Genomic DNA, 21,748 nt, shown 5'->3' with positions numbered 1-21,748 from the left:
CGTGGTTTTATAAACCTCTATAAGGTCAGCCTCCGACGCTCCGGGAAAAAGAGCCCCCAGCCTCTCCCTGTCGCTCAAACCCTCCAACATCATTTCAAATTTTTTCTGAATCCTTTCAATTTTCACAGCAGGAGACCGGGATCGAACGCAGTATTCCCAAAGCGGCCTCACGAGACACGACCCTCCCGACTCCTACACTCAACACACTGACTGATAAAGGCGAGCGTCCCGAACCCCTCCCTCACTGCCCTGTCTACCTGTGGCTCCACTTTCAAGGAACCATGTACCCCCCCCCCCCCGCCACCCGAGGTCTCTCTGTTCAGCAACCACCTCCAGGACCTTCCCATTAAGTCCTGCCCCCGATGTGCCTTTCCCCAAAATGCAGCCCCTCACATTTACCTAAATTAAGCTCCATCTGCTCGAGGTCCTGTTGTAGTTTGAGGTAACTTTCCTCACTGTCCACTGGACCTCCCATGTTTTGAGGCAGGAAACCTCAAAACGGTACATGGACAGTGTGGGGAAGTGGAACTGGTGTGGATCAAGAGTAATGTAATCATCAGGACTAGCTCAATGTAGCTTCCTGTAGAACGCAGAACAGCACAGGAAGGGGCCCTTCGGCCCATGATATTGTGCCGAACACGATGCCCCATTAAACCCGTCCCTCCTGCCCGCCCTTGTTCTCTATCCCTCCATTCCTGGCTTATCTAAAAGCCCTCTAAAAGCCTCATTGTATCTGCCCCACCACCATCCCCAGGCAGCGTGTTCCAGTCTGTTGCCCCTCGTATCCCTTCTGAGCTCCCCCAATCTCTCGCGCCCCCCCATCCCCCTTTCAACTCTTGGGGGGGGATTAAAAGATTCTGAATGTCAACCCATCTACGCCTCTCGTAACTTTATAGACTTCTATTGGGCCTCCCCTTTACAGCTCAGACCTCTAAGCCGCGCAGTCTCCTGGTAAACCTCTTGTGCACCCTCTCCGAACACCCCCCCCCCCCCCACCTCCTTCCTGTAACGTGGCGACCAGGAATGGATGCGACAACGCAGCCGAAGCACGGTCTCACAAAGCCGCGATGCTCACACTCGATTTCCCGAGCAGGCCTTCCTCACGGGGACGCTTCTCCGGAAGCTACGGACTGGGAGCCTGACGCCCCTACTGTTGCTCGGGGCGAGCGGGCGCCCCGATGTCAACTGCAGACTCTCCGTTAACCCCAAACACCCGCACTGACCCTGGGGGACTCTGAGGGAGCGCGAGGAGGCTGGAAGAACGCAACAAGGGCCGGGCAGCGCCAGAGGAGCGGGGAATGTCGACGTTTTGGGTCGGGACCCTTGTTCGGGGGGGAATGACAAAAAAACGACCATCTTTTTCCTGCTCCTGGGGTGCTGCCTGGCCCCTGCTGCGTTCCTCCAGCATCTGCGGCTCTCGGGGAGCAAAGCGATGGGGCATTTTTAACGAAGTTTCGTGTCGGGTGAGGGGGGGGGGGGTGGGGAGGGAGTTACATCTACATTTCCCTCTCTCTCCTCGCACCGACCTGGCCGCCACGCCGCTCGGAGCAGACGCTGGGCGCGTCTTCGTCCGATGAGACTGCCTCGTCGCCATCCCCCAGCCGAAGCACTTTGCGCCGGCGCTCGGGCCGCTCCTCGCGCCGCCTCTTGGCTCGCCAGAGCCCCCCCAGTTCTCGTCGGCGGTCCTCCTTCCTCAGGAGGCCGTGCTCCATCAGCAGGTCCTGCAGGCAAGAGCACCAGGCACGGGGTTAGATACAGGGTAAAGCTCCCTCTACGCTGTCCCCCCCAACAAACATTCCCAGGGACAGGGGTTAGATACAGTAAAGCTCCCTCTACACTGTCTGCCCAACCCCCCTCAAACACTCCCAGGGACAAGGACAGCAAAGGGTTCTCTACAGCGTCATTTTTTAGAACTCTGTTTCCCCTGGTCCCTCACCTTGAACTGGTGCCTGAGGTTGAGCATCTCAAACAGCCGGTGTTCCTGCACACCCCTGCGACGGCACCATTTCCGGGAATCCTTCCTCTCCACTCTCACCTTCACATCAGAGGACAGGCTGGTCAGCGGGACAGAAGGCGTGTGCTCACTCACACGTGTGCTCTCTCTCTCTCTCTCTCTCACGCACATGCTCACGCTCTCACACCTTCACACACAGTCTCACACACCCTCAGACACACACACCCCCTCATAGACACACAGACATGCTCTCACACACCCTCAGACACAGACACACTCTCACACCCTCAGACACACATGCTCACACCCTCAGAAACACACACACACACACGCTCTCACACACCCTCAGACACAGACACACTCTCACACCCTCAGACACACATGCTCACACCCTCAGAAACACACACACACACGCTCTCACACACCCTCAGACACAGACACACTCTCACACCCTCAGACACACATGCTCACACCCTCAGAAACACACACACACACGCTCTCACACACCCTCAGACACAGACACACTCTCACACCCTCAGACACGCACGCTCACACCCTCATAGACACACACACACAAGCTCTCACACACCCTCAGACACACACACACACAGATACGCTCTCACTCTCTCTCACACTCGCTCACACACACTCACATACCCTCAGACACACACACACACACACATCTGGGTACAGACAGAAAGGTGCTCGAACAGATACCGATACACACACAGAGACACTTCCTAACTCTCTCCCACATCGCCATGGTCACACAGCGTCTCGCACACGCACAGACACACACTGCCACCAGCCCCCCTCCCCCCCAGACATACAACATGCTGACACCCATCTCACACGCACCAGCAACACAGACATGCCCGACATGCGTACACCCCGCACACAGGCCCATGTGATGCGCACCCTGCACCCAGGCTGTCGGACACAGGAACATGGGCCCACCCACTCTACCTCACCTGCAGCCACTCCTCGAAGGCATTCAGCAGAGTGAAGGGGTCTCCCTCGTCGCTCTCCAGGGTCCCGCGGGCAGCCAAGCAGTCGGGACCGGCCTGGCGGCCCCGCACGAAGGGAGACTGCAGGCTGAGGGCGGCGGCCAAGCTCAGGACTGGGTCCACCAGCTCAAAGGGACAGGCCAGGATCAGCATCTTCCCTGAGGGCAGAACAAACAGTTTGTGCGGCGGCGGGGGGGGGGGGAGCAAGAGTTATGAGGCCACATGGAGTCGAGCAGCCAGACCGAGAGTGATTTGACCTCCACGGGGCACGCCGGTGGAGAAGGCAGGCCAGGATGAGGCGTACACCGCAAGCCCAACGAGCAGCAGTGCCACGTACAGCCCAATGATTCTCTTCCATCATGGACTGAGAGAGCATTCAACTCCGCTTGCCTCCCTTTCTCCCAATTCCCCTTCCCAATTAAAATACTCAGACTCCAACATAACCCCTCGACCGCCCCCCCCACTTCCTGATTAAACATCTCTCTCTCTCAGCCTCGAATATAACCCCTCGATCCCCCCCCTTCCTGATTAAACATCTCTCTCTCTCTCTCAGCCTCGAATATAACCCCTTGATCCCTCCAATCTCCCCTGTCAGGTCCCCCACCCATCTTTTCTATTTCAATAACATTGCCCCCTCATTCTCGTAAACTCCACCTGACCCACTCCACCTCTCCTTATGAGGGAGCCCCTCCATCCCCGGGACCAGCCGAGTGAGCCTTCCCTGGACTTCCTCCAGTGCCAGACTATCTCTGCTTGGATACGGGGCCCCGAAACCCCTCACAGTTTTACAGCTGCGCTCTGACCAGGGCCTTTATATAATTTTAACAAAACATTCCCTCCTTTCACACCCTATTCCCTTTGAAATAAAGGCCAACCCACTGGCTTCACTCCCTCAGCACTGACCCTCTGACAGCGCCCGCTCCCTCAGCACTTGACCCTCCGACAGCGCCCGCTCCCTCAGCACTGACCCTCCTACAGCGCCCGCTCCCTCAGCACTGACCCTCCTACAGCGCCCACACCCTCAGCACTGTTCCCTACTTTCACACCCTATTCCCTTTGAAATAAAGGCCAACATTCCAGTGGCCCTTCTCTATCCCCACGGAAATTAGACACTAGCTTTTTGTGTTTGGCAGATGAGGAGTCCCAGATTCCATTAGATGACATCGTCCAGGTATCCCTGATCCATCCTCCTCCAGTGAAGACAGACTGGACAATATCCCAGAGATAAGGAGGGTCAGGTGTATGGTAGAGGGTCAGAAGCAGAGACTGGGTGGCACAGTGGCTCAGTGGTTGGCAGGGACCTGGGTTCGATTCCACCCTCGGGCGACTGTCTATGTGAGTTTTCATGTTCTCCCCGTGTCCGCATGGGTTTCCTCCGTAGTCCACAGATGTGCAGGTTAGGGTGGATTGGCCGTGCTAAATTGTCCCGTAGTGCCCAGGGATGTGCGGGTTAGGGTGGGATTGGCCGTGCTAAATTGTCCCGTAGTACCCAGGGATGTGTGGGTTAGGGTGGATTGGCCGTGCTAAATAGTCCCGTAGTGCCCAGGGATGTGCGGATTAGGGTGGGATTGGCCGTGCTAAATTGTCCCGTAGTGCCCAGGGATGTGCGGGTTAGGGTGGGATTGGCCGTGTTAAATTGTCCCGTAGTGCCCAGGGATGTGCGGTTAGGGTGGGATTGGCCGTGCTAAATTGTCCCGTAGTGCCCAGGGATGTGCGGGTTAGGGTGGGATTGGCCGTGCTAAATTGTCCCGTAGTGCCCAGGGATGTGCGGGTTAGGGTGGGATTGGCCGTGTTAAATTGTCCCGTAGTGCCCAGGGATGTGCGGGTTAGGGTGGGATTGGCTGTCCTAAATTGTCCCGTAGTGCCCAGGGATGTGCGGGTTAGGGTGGGATTGGCCGTGCTAAATTGTCCCGTAGTACCAGGGATGTGTGGGTTAGGGTGGATTGGCCGTGTTAAATTGTCCCGTAGTGCCCAGGGATGTGCGGGTTAGGGTGGGATTGGCCGTGCTAAATTGTCCCGTAGTACCCAGGGATGTGTGGGTTAGGGTGGGATTGGCCGTGCTAAATTGTCCCGTAGTGCCCAGGGGTGTGCGGGTTAGGGTGGGATTGGCCGTGCTAAATTGTCCCGTAGTACCCAGGGATGTGTGGGTTAGGGTGGATTGGCCGTGCTAAATTGTCCCGTAGTGCCCGGGGTGTGCAGGTTAGAGTGGGATTGGCCGTGTTAAATTGTCCCGTAGTACCCAGGGATGTGTGGGTTAGGGTGGATTGGCCGTGCTAAATTGTCCCGTAGTGCACACGGATGTGCGGGTTAGGGTGGGATTGGCTGTGCCATAGTGCCCTATGGTGCCCAGGGCAGGGATTGGGTCTGATGGGATGCTCTTTAGAGGTTCAGTATGATTTCATGGGTCAAATGGCCTATTTAGTCTCTGCGTAGGGATTCTATGATTGTACAGGAGGAACAGAGGTGGGGTGGTGGGGGAGAGGGGGAGGTAAACCGAGAGAGGGGCTGAGGAGGGGGGAGAAGGGAGAGAGACAGCGGGGGGAGGAGGGGGAAGGAGGGAGGGGTAATAGGGGGGAAGGAAGGAGCGAGAGACAGAGGGGGGAAGGAGAGAGAGAAAGTTGGGGGGAAGGAGGGATGAGAGGGAAGGAAGGACAGGAAAAGAGGGCGAGGGAGAGAGACGGGGGGGAAGGAGGGAGAGAAAGAAGGGGGGAGGGGGGATGGAGAGACGGGGGAAAGCAAGGAGAGAGAGAGTGGAGTGAAGGAGGGAGAAAAAGCAGGGTACGGAGGGACGGGGGTAGGAGTGAGAGAGAGGAGAAGGAGGGGGAGAGAGAGTGGGTGGGAAGGAGGGAGAGAAAAGGCGGGGAAGGAGGGAGGGGACGGAAGGAAGAAGAAAGAGTGAGAGAGTGGGGGGAAGGAGGGAGGGAGAGAGAAGGGGGAAGTGTGAGGGGGAGGGGGGGAAGGAGGGAGGGGAGAGGGGGAAAGAGAGAGGGGGAAAGAGAGAAGGGGGAAGGAGGGAGGGAGAGAGAGAAAAGGGGGAAGGAGGGAGAGAGAGAAAAGGGGGAAGGAGGGAGAGAGAGAAAAGGGGGAAGGAGGGGAAGAAAGAGGGGGAGGAGGGGGATAAAGTGGGGGAGGGAGAGAATGAGGGGGGAAGGAGAGAGAGAGAGGGAGTGGGAAACAGAGGGGGCGGGAGTCAGGGAGAGAGAGAGACGGGGGGAAGGAGGGAGAGAAGGAAGGAAGGAGGTAGGGAGATGGAACTCACCGATGACCACATCGACAGGGAGCAGGGCCAGGAGTTTCCCGAGAGCCGTCAGCTCTTCCTCCGAGTCGAGGGCCCCCTGCTCCTGCAGGTACTGGATGGCCGTCTCGATCTTCGTCAGGGGCGGGGGTTCAATGAAGGGGAAGGTTCGCGGGTCCCCCAGCCCATGCTCTTCATCTGGAGGGGACGAAGAAGGAGGGGAAGGAAGGAAGAAGAAGGAGGGAGGGAGAGAGAAGGGGGAAGTATGGGCTAACCACTGCGCTACTCAGAGGTAGAGAGTCTCATGAGGAATGCGCGGCTGAGCTCCAACAATCCCTCCCTCCCTCCACCCTGACACAGTGGCCACTGGGCTCATGAGGAATGCACGGCTGAGCTCCAAGACTGATGCACCGTAGACACTGTGTGCACCGACTTGTGAGCACCTCCAACAGCAGCTTCTGAACTAATACCCCGACTGCCGAGGGGCAGCAGGCATCGGGCAGGGGGGAGCACCAGCCATTGCAGGTCTCCTCAAAGGCCAAACCCCTTCCACACCCCACACGCAGACATCTCGACTTAGAGTAAGATCAGCTGTTCCTTCACTGTTGGAAGGTATGTTCTGAGGGAGCGGGCGCTGTCGGAGGGTCAGCGCTGAGGGAGCGGGCGCTGTCGGAGGGACAGGGCCGAGGGAGCGGGCGCTGTCGGAGGGTCAGGGCCGAGGGAGCGGGCGCTGTCGGAGAGTCAGGGCAGAGGGAGCGGGCGCTGTCGGAGGGTCAGGGCCGAGGGAGCGGGCACTGTCGGAGGGTCAGCGCTGAGGGAGTGTCCTTGCGGGCGCGGGTGGAAGGGAGCAGGGCTGACTGACCCTGGGAGGCAGCGCGGCAGCACCCATACCTGCAGCACCAGGGAGTGGAGGGCGACCCGCTGGATCTCAGGCACGGGGTAGGGGGCGAAGCCGGCGTAATCGGACTCGGCGTAGAGTCGGTAGCAGACCCCAGGGCCTGTGCGGCCGGCCCGTCCCTTGCGTTGCTCGGCGCTGGCCTGGCTGACCCAGAACTCCTTCAGGTGATGCAGTTTAACTGTTGGTTCGTAGCTCATCTCCTTCACCTTCCCTGGGGGGGGGGCAGAGGGAGCGAGACGGGTCAGACTGTTCAACTGCAGGGGGCAGCATCATTCTCACTCCCGCTCTCCCTGCGCCCCAGCCCGCCATCAAACACATCCCAGGGACGGGAGGGTGAGATACAGGGTAAAGCTACCTCTACACCGTCCCCCCCGCCATCAAACACTCCCCGGGACAGGGGGTTAGATACGGAGTAAAGCTCCCTCTACACTGTCCCCCCCATCAAACACTCCCAGGGACGGAGGGTGAGATACAGAGTAAAGCTCCCTCTACACTGTCCCCCCCATCAAACACTCTCAGGGACAGGGGGTGAGATACAGAGTAAAGCTTCCTCTACAGTGTCCCCTCGCCATCAAACACTCCCAGGGACGGAGGGTGAGATACAGGTTAAAGCTTCCTCTACAGTGTCCCCTCGCCATCAAACACTCCCAGGGGCAGGGGGTAGATACAGAGTAAAGCTCCCTCTACACTGTCCCCCCCCATCAAACACTCCCAGGGACAGGGGGTGAGATACAGGGTAAGGCTCCCTCTAGTAGCTCACCGGAATCCACAACGAAGCGAACACCATCGATTGTGACCGATGTCTCTGCGATGTTTGTTGCAACAACACATTTCCTGACCCCCGGAGGAGCGACGTCAAAAACCTGGCAGAACAGGGGCAACGGGATTGAGCCAACAGTCAGAGGGTCAGACCCGAGGGTGGGGGGGCGCTGCGGTAGGGTGAGGGAGCTGGGGGGGGCTGTGGGAGGGTGAGGGAGCCGGGGGGGTGTGGGAGGGTGAATGAGCTGGGGGGGGCTGTGGGAGGGTGAGGGAGCCGGGGGGGGTGTGGGAGGGTGAGGGAGCCGGGGGGGGTGTGGGAGGGTGAGGGAGTGGGGGGGGCTGTGGGAGGGTGAGGGAGCTGGGGGGGGGGTGTGGAGGGTGAGGGAGCTGGGGGGGGTGCGGGAGGGTGAGGGAGCGGGGGGGGTCTGCGGGAGGGTGAGGGAGCGGGGGGTCTGCGGGAGGGTGAGGGAGCGGGGGGTCTGCGGGAGGGTGAGGGAGCGGGGGGGGTCTGCGGGAGGGTGAGGGAGCGGGGGAGGGTGAGGGAGCGGGGGGGGCTCTGTGGAGGGTGAGGGAGTAGGGGGGGGTCTGCGGGAGGGTGAGGGAGCGGGGGGTCTGTGGGAGGGTGAGGGAGTAGGGGGGGTCTGCGGGAGGGTGAGGGAGCGGGGGAGGGTGAGGGAGCGGGGGGGGTCTGTGGGAGGGTGAGGGAGTAGGGGGGGGTCTGCGGGAGGGTGAGGGAGCGGGGGGTCTGTGGGAGGGTGAGGGAGTAGGGGGGGGTCTGCGGGAGGGTGAGGGAGCGGGGGGTCTGTGGGAGGGTGAGGGAGTAGGGGGGGGGGTCTGCGGGAGGGTGAGGGAGCGGGGGGTCTGTGGGAGGGTGAGGGAGTAGGGGGGGTCTGCGGGAGGGTGAGGGAGCGGGGGAGGGTGAGGGAGCGGGGGGGGTCTGTGGGAGGGTGAGGGAGTAGGGGGGGGGTCTGCGGGAGGGTGAGGGAGCGGGGGGTCTGTGGGAGGGTGAGGGAGTAGGGGGGGGTCTGCGGGAGGGTGAGGGAGCGGGGGGTCTGTGGGAGGGTGAGGGAGACCAGCCCGAACCTTGTCCTGCTCCTCCGCAGAGAGGGCGCTGTGCAGCGGGAGTACAATCCAGTGCTGGTGAGGGAGCGGGGGGTCTGCGGGAGGGTGAGGGAGCGGGGGGTCTGCGGGAGGGTGAGGGAGCGGGGGGGGTCTGCGGGAGGGTGAGGGAGCGGGGAGGGTGAGGGAGCGGGGGGGCTCTCTCTCTGTATCCACTGCCATCCCTCTCTCTGTATCCACTGGCATAGGTGCGCGCCGACCCTGCCACGATGCCTATCTCGGCCACCCCGCTGACGAAGATGAGCAGGTCCCCCCTCTCCTCAGGAGGGTACTGCTGGTCGATGGCCTGCATCACCCTCAGGTACGGCCCTGGGTCCACGCCATCCCCAGCCTCCTGCTCCTCCTCTGGAATGGCTGGTAAATCACCTGGAGGGCAACCGGAGCGAGAGCGGGGGCGGAGGGGGAACGCGGGAGTGCGAGACGGAGAGAAAGAGGGAGGCAAAACCGGAGAAAAGGAGAGAGAGAGAGAGAGAGAGAGGGATGGCAGTGGATACAGAGACAGAGAGAGGGATGGCAGTGGATAGAGAGAGAGAGGGATGACAGTGGATACAGAGAGAGAGAGAGGGAGAGGGATGGCAGTGGATACAGAGAGAGAGAGAGGGATGGCAGTGGATACAGAGAGAGAGAGGGATGGCAGTGGATACAGAGAGAGAGAGGGATGACAGTGGATACAGAGAGAGGGATGGCAGTGGATACAGAGAGAGAGCAGGGAGAGGGATGACAGTGGATACAGAGAGAGAGAGGGATGACAGTGGATACAGAGAGAGACAGAGGGATGACAGTGGATACAGAGAGAGAGAGAGAGAGGGATGACAGTGGATACAGAGAGAGAGAGAGAGGGATGGCAGTGGATACAGAGAGAGAGGGGGATGACAGTGGATACAGAGAGAGAGAGAGGGATGACAGTGGATACAGAGAGAGAGAGAGAGGGATGGCAGTGGATACAGAGAGACGGATGACAGTGGATACAGAGAGAGAGAGAGAGGGATGACAGTGGATACAGAGAGCGAGAGAGGGATGACAGTGGATACAGAGAGAGCGAGAGAGGGATGACAGTGGATACAGAGAGAGAGAGAGGGAGGGATGACAGTGGATACAGAGAGAGAGAGAGAGGGATGACAGTGGATACAGAGAGAGAGAGAGAGGGATGACAGTGGATACAGACAGCGAGAGAGGGATGACAGTGGATACAGAGAGAGAGAGGGATGGCAGTGGATACAGAGACAGAGAGAGGGATGACAGTGGATACAGAGAGAGAGAGAGGGGGATGGCAGTGGATAGAGAGAGAGAGAGAGAGAGGGATGACAGTGGATACAGAGAGAGAGAGAGGGATGGCAGTGGATACAGAGAGAGAGAGGGATGGCAGTGGATACAGAGAGAGAGAGGGATGACAGTGGATACAGAGAGAGAGAGAGAGAGAGGGATGACAGTGGATACAGAGAGAGAGAGGGATGACAGTGGATACAGAGAGAGAGAGAGAGAGGGATGGCAGTGGATACAGAGAGAGAGAGGGATGACAGTGGGTACAGAGAGAGAGAGGGAGAGGGATGACAGTGGATACAGAGAGAGAGAGAGGGAGGGATGACAGTGGATACAGAGAGAGAGAGAGGGATGGCAGTGGATACAGAGACAGAGAGAGGGATGACAGTGGATACGAGAGAGAGGGATGACAGTGGATACAGAGAGAGAGGGATGACAGTGGATACAGAGAGCGAGAGAGGGATGACAGTGGATACAGAGAGAGCGAGAGAGGGATGACAGTGGATACAGAGAGAGAGGGAGGGAGGGATGACAGTGGATACAGAGAGAGGGATGACAGTGGATACAGAGAGAGAGAGAGGGATGACAGTGGATACAGAGAGAGAGGGATGACAGTGGATACAGACAGCGAGAGAGGGATGACAGTGGATACAGAGAGAGAGAGAGAGAGGGATGGCAGTGGTTACAGAGACAGAGAGAGGGATGACAGTGGATACAGAGAGAGACAGAGAGAGAGGGGGATGGCAGTGGATAGAGAGAGAGAGATGACAGTGGATACAGAGAGAGAGAGAGAGATGGCAGGGGATACAGAGAGAGAGAGGGATGACAGTGGATAGAGAGAGAGAGAGGGATGACAGTGGATACAGAGAGAGAGAGAGAGGGATGACAGTGGATACAGAGAGAGAGAGAGGGATGGCAGTGGATACAGAGAGAGAGAGGGATGGCAGTGGATACAGAGAGAGAGAGGGATGACAGTGGATACAGAGAGAGGGATGGCAGTGGATACAGAGAGAGAGAGGGAGAGGGATGACAGTGGATACAGAGAGAGAGAGGGATGACAGTGGATACAGAGGGATGACAGTGGATACAGAGAGAGAGAGGGATGACAGTGGATACAGAGAGAGAGAGAGAGGGATGGCAGTGGATACAGAGAGTGAGGGGGATGACAGTGGATACAGAGAGAGAGAGAGGGATGACAGTGGATACAGAGAGAGAGAGAGGGATGGCAGTGGATACAGAGAGAGAGAGGGATGACAGTGGATACAGAGAGGGAGAGGGATGACAGTGGATACAGAGAGAGAGAGAGGGAGGGATGACAGTGGATACAGAGAGAGAGAGAGGGATGGCAGTGGATACAGAGACAGAGAGAGGGATGACAGTGGATACAGAGAGAGGGGGATGGCAGTGGATACAGAGAGAGAGAGACGGATGACAGTGGATACAGAGAGCAAGAGAGGGATGACAGTGGATACAGAGAGAGCGAGAGAGGGATGACAGTGGATACAGAGCGAGAGAGAGGGAGGGATGACAGTGGATACAGAGAGAGAGAGAGAGGGATGACAGTGGATACAGAGAGAGAGAGAGGGATGACAGTGGATACAGAGAGAGAGGGATGACAGTGGATACAGAGAGAGAGAGAGAGGGATGACAGTGGATACAGAGAGAGAGAGGGATGGCAGTGGATACAGAGACAGAGAGAGGGATGACAGTGGATTCAGAGAGAGAGAGAGAGGGATGGCAGTGGATACAGAGAGAGAGAGAGGGATGCCAGTGGATACAGAGAGAGAGAGAGAGGGATGACAGTGGATACAGAGAGAGAGAGAGAGAGAGAGAGAGAGGGATGACAGTGGATACAGAGAGAGAGAGAGGGGGATGGCAGTGGATACAGAGAGAGAGCGAGAGAGGGATGGCAGTGGATACAGAGAGAGAGAGAGGGATGACAGTGGATACAGAGAGAGAGAGAGAGAGGGATGGCAGTGGATACAGAGAGAGAGAAAGGGATGACAGTGGATACAGAGAGAGAGAGAGGGATGGCAGTGGATACAGAGAGAGAGAGAGGGATGACAGTGGATACAGTGAGAGAGAGAGAGAGAGAGAGAGGGATGACGGTGGATACAGAGAGAGAGAGAGGGATGACAGTGGATACAGAGAGAGAGAGGGATGACAGTGGATACAGAGAGAGAGAGAGAGGGATGGCAGTGGATACAGAGAGAGAGAGAGAGAGGGATGACAGTGGATACAGAGAGAGAGAGAGGGATGACAGTGGATACAGAGAGAGAGAGAGGCGGATGACAGTGGATACAGAGAGAGAGAGAGAGGGATGACAGTGGATACAGAGAGAGAGAGATGACAGTGGATACAGAGAGAAAGAGAGGGATAACAGTGGATACAGAGAGAGAGAGAGAGAGGGATGCCAGTGGATACAGAGAGAGAGAGAGGGATGACAGTGGATACAGAGAGAGAGAGAGAGAGGGGGGGATGGCAGTGGATGCAGAGAGAGAGAGAGGGATGACAGTGGATACAGAGAGAGAGGGATGACAGTGGATACAGAGAGAGAGAGAGGGATGACAGTGGATACAGAGAGAGGGATGGCAGTGGATACAGAGAGAGAGAGAGGGATGGCAGTGGATACAGAGAGAGAGAGAGAGGGATGACAGTGGATACAGAGAGAGAGAGAGAGGGATGACAGTGGATACAGAGAGAAAGAGAGGGATGACAGTGGATACAGAGAGAGAGAGGGATGGCAGTGGATACAGAGAGAGAGAGAGAGGGATGACAGTGGATACAGAGAGAGAGAGAGGGATGACCGTGGATACAGAGAGAGAGAGAGGGATGACAGTGGATACAGAGAGAGAGAGAGAGGGATGGCAGTGGATACAGAGAGAGAGAGAGCGATGACAGTGGATACAGAGAGAGAGAGGGATGACAGTGGATAAAGAGAGAGAGAGAGAGGGAGGGATGACAGTGGATACAGAGAGAGAGAGAGGGATGGCAGTGGATACAGAGAGAGAGAGGGATGACAGTGGATACAGTGAGAGAGAGAGGGATGGCAGTGGATACAGAGAGAGAGAGAGAGAGAGGGATGACAGTGGATACAGAGAGAGAGAGAGGGATGACAGTGGATACAGAGAGAGAGAGAGAGGGATGACAGTGGATACAGAGAGAGAGACAGAGGGATGACAGTGGATACAGAGAGAGAGAGAGAGAGAGGGGGGGATGGCAGTGGATACAGAGAGAGAGAGAGAGGGATGACAGTGGATACAGAGAGAGAGAGAGAGAGGGATGACAGTGGATACAGAGAGAGAGAGAGAGGGATGACAGTGGATACAGAGAGAGAGAGAGGGATGACAGTGGATACAGAGAGAGAGAGAGAGAGAGAGAGAGGGATGGCAGTGGATAGAGAGAGAGAGAGAGAGGGATGACAGTGGATACAGAGAGAGAGAGAGAGAGAGAGGGATGACAGTGGATACAGAGAGAGAGAGAGAGGGATGACAGTGGATACAGAGAGAGAGAGAGAGAGAGGGATGACAGTGGATACAGAGAGAGAGAGAGAGGGATGACAGTGGATACAGAGAGAGAGGGGGGGATGACAGTGGATACAGAGAGAGAGAGAGAGAGAGAGAGGGATGACAGTGGATACAGAGAGAGAGAGGGATGACAGTGGATACAGAGAGAGAGAGGGATGACAGTGGATACAGAGAGAGAGAGAGAGAGAGAGAGGGATGACAGTGGATACAGAGAGAGAGAGAGGGATGACAGTGGATACAGAGTGAGAGAGAGGGATGACAGTGGATACAGAGAGAGAGAGAGGGATGACAGTGGATACAGAGTGAGAGAGAGGGATGGCAGTGGATACAGAGAGAGAGAGAGAGAGGGGGGTTTGCAAAAGGATGGACCGTGAAAGAGATCGAGGGAGGGTGAGAGAGTCAGATGAACGGAGTGAGAGAGAGGGGGTTGGGGAGCGATGGAGCGTGAGAGATGGGGGGAGAGAAAGAGACAGGATAGAGAGTGAGGGGGGGAAGCAGGGAGAGCAAGAAGGAAGGAGGGAGTGAGAGAGAGGGAGGGGTAGAGAGAACGGGAGAGGTATTAATCAACAACTGACCACAGTTCGGGGGTCGACGGTCACGCTTAGGGGTCGCAGTCAGGGCCAAGGGCGCCACGGGTTAGCGGCAATGTCAGGGGGGTCATGGGGTCCACATCGGGGTCAGGGTCAATGTCAGGGGTCATGGGGTCCACATCGGGGACTGGGGTCAGGGGTCAATGTCAGGGGTCATGGGGACCACATCGGGGACTGGGGTCAGGGGTCAATGTCGGGGACTGGGGTCATGGGGTCCACATCGGGGACTGGGGTCAGGGGTCAATGTCAGGGGTCATGGGGACCACATCGGGGACTGAGGTCAGGGGTCATGGGGTCCACATCGGGGACTGGGGTCAGGGGTCAATGTCAGGGGTCCACATCGGGGACTGGGGTCAGGGGTCAATGTCAGGGATCATGGGGACCACATCGGGGACTGGGGTCATGGGGTCCACGTCAAGGACTGGGGTCAGGGGTCATTGGGACCACATCGGGGACTGAGGTCAGGGGTCATGGGGTCCACATCGGGGACTGGGGTCAGGGGTCAATGTCAGGGATCATGGGGACCACGTCAGGGACTGGGGTCAGGGGTCATGGGGTCCACATCGGGGGCTGGGGTCAGGGGCCAATGTCAGGGATCATGGGGTCTACGTCGGGGTCTGGGGTCAGGGGTCAATGTCAGGGTCAGGGATCAATTTCAGGGGTCATGGGGACCACATCGGGGACTGCGGTCATGGGGTCCACGTCAGGGACTGGGGTCAGGGGTTGTTGCTTGATGGGTCAGGGGGTCGTGGGTTGACGTCACGGTCTTGCGGAGGGGGGGGGGAGTTGGTGGTCACGGTCAGGACAAGGGGTCATGGGTCAATGTCAGGGGCAGGAGGTCATGGGTCGAAGTCGGGGTCAGGGGCCGCGGCTCCGTGTTAGGGTCGGGGGGGGGACAACGCCAGGGGGTCCGCGGGTTGACGCCGGGGGGGGGGGGGGGGGGTGGGTGGGGGGTGGTTGGGATCAGGGTCGAGCTGCGGTTCGGGGGGGTTGGGGGGGGGGGGGGGTCGGGCAAGAGACCAGACTGGGCGTGTCATCCTGCCCCTGCAGCACCCCCCCCCCCCCCCCCCGGCCCTCCCCATTCGCCCTCACCTTGATGGGGAAGAGTCTGCCCGGCACCCGCAGGACGGGGCAGTGCCCCAGGTAGCGGGAGAAGAGGCCGACGTCGAGGGTGGCCGACATGAGGACGAGGCGGAGGGAGGGGCAACTCGACTGCAGCCCCTTCAGGACGCCAAGCAGGAGGTCAGTGTGAAGCCGTCGCTCGTGGGCTTCGTCCAGCAGGACGGCCCGGAAGCCCACGGCCCCCCGGCCCTGGAGCCTGCGCACCAGCAGCCCCTCGGTCAGGAAGAGGATGCGAGCGCCGCCGGGGGGCACCGAGGCCCCGAAGCGGACGCGGTAGCCCACCCAGGAGGGGCGCAGGCACTCCAGGGCCACCCGCCGGGCGAGCGAGACGCAGGCCACCCTGCGGGGCTGGGTGCAGGCCACTCGGCCCCCCTCGCCCCTGGCCTCCCACTCCTCGGCCAGGTACTGGGCCACCTGAGTGGACTTGCCGCTGCCCGTCTCCCCGGCCAGCACCAGGCACGCCGCGCCCCCGCCGCCGGTCAGCTCCAGCAGCCGGGCGCGGTGGGCGGCCACGGGCAGGGCCCGCCGCGAGGCGGCCAGCGCCGCCAACCGGCTCAGCGCCCGCCGCTGCCCGAAGGAGGCGTAGTGCCGCAGCGCCCGGCGGAAGGCGCGCCGCTCCTCGGGGGGCACGCCGAACGAGGGCCCCCCCACGGGCGCCGGTAGCACCGACAGGTTGATCCGGTAGCTGGGGTCGTACACCAGGGGCAGGTCCAACCCCGCGCCTCCCTGTCCCACTCCCACTCCCCCTCCCTCCCGGGATCCCCCTCTCTCCTCTCCCGGCTCCTTTCTTCCCCTCCCCTGTCCCTCTCCCTCCCTCAGTCCCCTCTGCTGCCCTCCACCGTCCCCTCGCCTCCCATGTCCCTCTCTCCCCTTGCCCCCTACCCCTCCCCCCCTCTCCCGGTGGCCTTCTCCCCTCCTCCCGCCTCCCCCTCTCTCCTCCCCTCCTCTCCGCCCCTGTGCACCCTTCTCTCCTCCTGAGCCCCCTCCCCGTGCATCCCCGCCTCCGCCCTCTCTCCTTCCCTCCTCCTCCTGCCCCCCCCGCCACCTTTCCCTCGTGGCCCTCTCTCCCTCTCCGGCCCTGTCTTTCCCCCTCTGTCTCTCCTGGAATCTCTGGTAACGTTCCAGAAAGCTCCAGAACTCCTGACACTCCTCCGAGCCTGCCCGGATGAAATCTGACTCTCTGAAGAAGACCTTCTCCAGGAGAGCCCGTCTCTCTGGGCTGCTCCAGTCATAGCGGCCCCCTCCTTCATCGGTCATGGTGACCTCCTCCGGATTCTGTGGCTCCAACCCCCCCCGACCCCCCGACTAACTCTGTGCTGCCCCAGTTCTCTCCATCTCACTCTCATCCGAGTTCCCACTCCCCCCTCTCGATATCGCCCCTCTATGTCCCCACCTTCCCCTCTCTCTTTTGGACTCCTTCCCCCCCTCTACGGCCGCCTTCTCTCTCTCTATTGATCCCTTTCTCCTCTCTCCATTAACTCCTTTCCCCTGCTCTCTATCCCTCCACTGACCCCCCCCCCTCTCCCCCCTCTCTATCACTCTATTAACCCTTTCCCCTTCTCTCTATTCCTCTACAGACCCCTCTCCCCTTCTCTCTATCCCTCCACTGACCCCCCCTTCCCGCTTCTTTCTCTCTATTGACCCCTTTCTCCCCCCTCTCTATCCCTCCACTGACCTCTTTCCCCTTCTCTCTATCCCTCCACTGACTTCTTTCCACTTCTCTCTATCCCTCCACTGACCCCTTTCCCCTTCTCTCTATCCCTCCACTGACCCCTTTCCCCTTCTCTCTATCCCTCCACTGACCCCTTTCCCCTTCTGTCTATCCCTCCGCTGACCCCTTTCCCCTTCTCTCTATCCTCCACTGACCCCTTTCCCCTTCTCTCTATCCTCTACTGACCCCTTTCCCCTTCTGTCTATCCCTCCACTGACCCCTTTCCCCTTCTCTCTATCCTCTACTGACCCCTTTCCCCTTCTGTCTATCCCTCCACTGACCCCTTTCCCCTTCTCTCTATCCTCTACTGACCCCTTTCCCCTTCTGTCTATCCCTCCACTGACCCCTTTCCCCTTCTCTCTATCCCTCCACTGACCCCTTTCCCCTTCTCTCTATCCCTCCACTGACCCCTTTCCTCTTCTATCTATCCCTCCGCTGACCCCTTTCCCCTTCTCTCTATCCCTCCACTGACCCCTTTCCCCTTCTATCTATCCCTCCGCTGACCCCTTTCCCCTTCTATCTATCCCTCCGCTGACCCCTTTCCCCTTCTATCTATCCCTCCGCTGACCCCTTTCCCCTTCTCTCTATCCCTCCACTGACCCCTTTCCCCTTCTATCTATCCCTCCGCTGACCCCTTTCCCCTTCTCTCTATCCCTCCGCTGACCCCTTTCCCCTTCTCTCTATCCCCAGAGCGCTCTCTCCCCTCAGGACTGGCCCGTCGCGTCCTGATGACGTAGAGAGCGGCCGGCCGACCGCGCGTCGGTGGGTGAGGAAACAAAAACAACGAGAACCACAGAAACAACGCGGCGCGCATGCGCGGTGGCAGCAGTCGGGTGGGCGCGCCCTCGGAGACGGGGGAGGAGGACCCTTAGCGCGCCCGCCCGCCCCGCAGCTTTCACACACACGCCCACAGGACCCTCCCGCCAAAAATCCAGCCTCGTGATTGGCTCCTTCAACCCACTGCTCACCCTTGACCTCTCCCCAAAATAAGCCATGAAAACGAAAACCCCTCAATTATTTTCCAGCCCGCGTGGAGCCACGTCTTTGGGGAAACAGAGCGGGCTCCCCCTCCGGAAAGTTGAGCCGTTCGGCCCATGTGGTCGGAGCCATCATGGCCGCCGAGCCTTTGGCCACCCCGTTTGAGCCGGCCGCCTTCACTTAACTCTTTCCTGCCCTCTTACCCCCACCCCGCCCAAGGCCAGACCCCACCCATAGAGTCAGGGAGCTGTACCGTATGTAAAATGACCCTCTGGTGACGCCACCCATGCCAACCACATACCCTAAATGAATCGAACCTCCATTTCGCAGCGTTTGGCCTCTTAAACCCTTCCCATCCGTGTCCCCCATCCAGCGGCCTGTTACCAACCCCCACCCAAGGCAGCTCGTTCCATACACACACCACCCTCTGCGCCAAAACATTGCCCGTCAGGGCCCCTTTTAACACTTTCGCCTCTCACCTTATGATTAAAAAAAAGTCTGTTGATCTCTGAGACCTAGCATTGGGACCTTCGCTGTTTGTAATCTTCATCATTGATGTCAATGGTCAGGATCTCGATCCATTGGGTCAACGGGCCAAGGATTGGCAGATGGGGTTTCATTTGGATAAACGCGAGCATTTTAGGAGAACAAAGACAAAAATTATACAATGAAAAGTAGGGCCTTGGGGGGGTGTTGTAGAACAGAGAGACCTGGGGGGGCTCAGGGACATAACCCTTTGAAGTTGGCGTCACAGGTAGACAGGGTGGGGAAGGGGGCGTTCGGCGCGCTGGCCTTCATCGCTCAGACCCTCTGAGTGTAGGGGCTGGGGACGTCACGCTGAGGTTGTACAGGGAACGTTGGTGAGGGCCTCTCCTGGAGCGCTGTGCCCCAGCTCTGGTCACCCCCTCCACCCCGTTATAGGGAGGGTATTATTAAACTGGAGAGGGTTCGGGAGGGATTCACCAGGACGTGGCCAGGAATGGAGGGGCTTGAGATATAGGGAGAGGCTGGGGGCTATTATCACTGGAGCTGAGGGGGTGACCTTATAGTCATTGAGGGGCATGGATAAGGTGAATGGTGGGTGTCTGTTCCCCAGGGTGGGGGTATTTCAAGATTAGGGGGCATATTTTTAAGGTGAGAGGAGAAAGTTTCAAAGCAGACGCGAGGAGCAATTTTTTTTTACAGAGGGAGTGGTCCGTGTGTGGGATGAGCTTCCAGAGGAAGCGGTGGACGTGGGGGACAGATACAGCGTATAATAGACAATTGGATGAGGACATGGACGGGGAAAGGGTTTAGGAGGGAGTTGGGCCGGGAGCAGGCAGGCGTGGGACTGGTTTAGTTTGAGATTAAGGGTCAGCACGGACCAGTTGGGCCGAAGGGTCTGTTCCCATGCTGTGCATGGTCAGTAGCTTTGCGGGTGACATGAAGATCGGTGGAATTGTGGGTAGGATATAGGCCAAAGAACAAAGGGTACGACACAGGAACAGGCCCTTCGGCCCACCAAGACTGTGCCGACACTTGACGCCCCCTCGGAACCACAAACCTGTTGCCTCCCCGCAGCCCACGTCTCTCTCCCTTCCCTGCCCTACTGGTGTATCAGGCCTGTATCATCTCCTTCCGTGTGGAAACCTCTCACTTCCCCCTTTTCCCTCAAACCCAGGGCCGCCCGGTAATTGGAGGTTTCTACCTCCCCACTACCCCCCGCCCCCACCTCCGGGGAGGCAGGATCTGACTGCCCACGCCTCTCGAGAGACTTTGTAAACTTCTAACGGGTCGCCCCGGCAACTCAGGCCTCGGGCGAAAACCATCCAAGTTTGCCCAGTCTCTCGTCGTAGCATACGCCCTCCAACCTGGGCCGTAAACCTCTCGGCCAACCTTGCGTCGTCACTTTCGGGGAACCTAGGGCCCACCGCGTATCGATGTTTCTGAGGCCCCTGCTGTTTCCTTCCCTCCTCGTTAGATCCTCAGTGTGCGTTCGCCCAGGTCACATTCTACCCTCCACGTCGCCACGTCTATATCCTGCTGTCAAACGCTCCTCAACATCTGCAGCTCCCTCAGCCGTTCCTGTGCCATTTGCAGATCTACCAACCAGGCCGCCCACCTCCTCCTCCAGATCATTGACGTGTGGATGACAAGCAAGAAAATTTGCAAACGTTGCCGGTCAGAAAAACACCCCTCTGCCGCTACTCTCTGCCCTCCGTGACCAAGCCTGTCTTGTTCCCCATCTTGATTTATTTATAGCCGCGTGACTTTTGCTGAGGCCTACTCGAGTCTGCATTTCTGGGGCCTACTCGAGCCTGTGCGGCTGGGCCTACTCGAGCCTGTGCGGCTGGGGGCGACTCGAGCGTGTGCGGCTGGAGCCTACTCGAGCCTGTGCGGCTGGGGTCTACTCGAGCCTGTGCGGCTGGGGCCTACCTCGAGCCTGCGCTGTGAGACACCATGAAGGCAGGCAAATTTGCCAAACGCCTTGAATGGGCCCACACTTCCCACAAACCTCAACCTCTTGCTCCACGTATATAATCGCCGTCAATTTCCTTCGTCCCGTTTTTCTCAAGCTCACGTCGGAAATCCTTCCCGCGCCTCCAATTCCTTCTTTCTGTTCCCCCCAATTTCTTTGTTACCTTCGAAAGCTTCCCAAACTCGGACCCTCTGAGTGTAGGAGCTGGGGACGTCACGCTGAGGTTGTACAGGGAACGTTGGTGAGGGCCTCTTCTGGAGCGATGTGCCCCAGCTCTGGTCACCCCCCACCCCGTTATAGGGAGGGTATTATTAAACTGGAGAGGGTTCGGGAGGGATTTACCGGGGACGTGGCCGGGAATGGAGGGGCTTGAGTTATAGGGAGAGGCTGGAGTATAGGAGATTGAGGGGGGGACCTCGTAAAGGTTTATAAACCCATGTGGGGCATGGAGAGGGGGGAATAGACAAGGTCTTTACCCCCCCAGGGGTAGTGGGGTCCAAAACTAGAGGGGCACAGGTTTAAGGTGGGAGGGGGAAAGGGACCTGAGGAGCAACTTTTTCACGCAGAGGGTGGTCCGTGTGTGGGATGAGCTTCCCGAGGAAGCGGTGGACGTGGGGGACAGATACAGCGTATCATAGACATTTGGATGAGGACCTGGATGGGGAAAGGGTTTGGAGGGAGACGGGCCAAATGGCAAATGGGACGAGGATCAATTTCGGACACGTGGGCCGGCACGGACGGGGTGGGCCAAAGGGTCTGCTTTCACGCTCTGAGACTGGACAGGCCGCTCCTTTCCCCGGTCAAACGCAAGAGGGCAATGGTGCAACCCTGGAGAATGGGGGGGGGGGGGGGCAGATGAAAGGAGACGCGGCATTTTTACCCCAAGGGTGTTGGGTGACTGGACCGTGCGGCCAGGGAAGGCGGCAGAAGCAGAAAGGAGTGGAACATTTAACAGGCACTTGGACGGGTAGGAAACAGAGGGATTGGCGGAGGGATGGGATTAGGGTCCCAGCATAGTACGACGGGCTGAAGGGCCTGCCCCTGAGCTGCTCGGCTGGACGCTCCGCGTGGTCAAATTGGAATTGTGGTTGCCAAGCGTGGCTCGGCCTACTCACTCAGGCTTCTGTCAC

General features: G+C 58.8%; 1 protein-coding gene across 1 annotated transcript; it reads right to left on the bottom strand.

The window, feature by feature from the left end:
* Positions 1–1,147: 1,147 nt before the first annotated feature.
* dhx34 (DEAH (Asp-Glu-Ala-His) box polypeptide 34) lies at positions 1,148–16,931 on the bottom strand. The gene is given in 13 exon segments (XM_059643164.1): positions 1,148–1,234; positions 1,527–1,721; positions 1,937–2,035; positions 2,926–3,119; positions 6,221–6,382; positions 6,385–6,394; positions 7,088–7,305; positions 7,855–7,957; positions 8,937–9,010; positions 9,153–9,323; positions 9,326–9,338; positions 15,442–16,195; positions 16,517–16,931. Coding segments are annotated over 13 exon segments (2,292 nt in total). The 5' UTR covers positions 16,729–16,931.
* Between the last annotated feature and the right edge of the window lie 4,817 nt (positions 16,932–21,748).

Source organism: Stegostoma tigrinum, chromosome 49, assembly GCF_030684315.1.
Source record: "Stegostoma tigrinum isolate sSteTig4 chromosome 49, sSteTig4.hap1, whole genome shotgun sequence".
Lineage (NCBI taxonomy): Eukaryota > Metazoa > Chordata > Chondrichthyes > Orectolobiformes > Stegostomatidae > Stegostoma > Stegostoma tigrinum.
The sequence above is the reverse complement of the archived record's forward strand: the minus strand, read 5'-3'. Positions and strand labels throughout refer to the sequence as shown.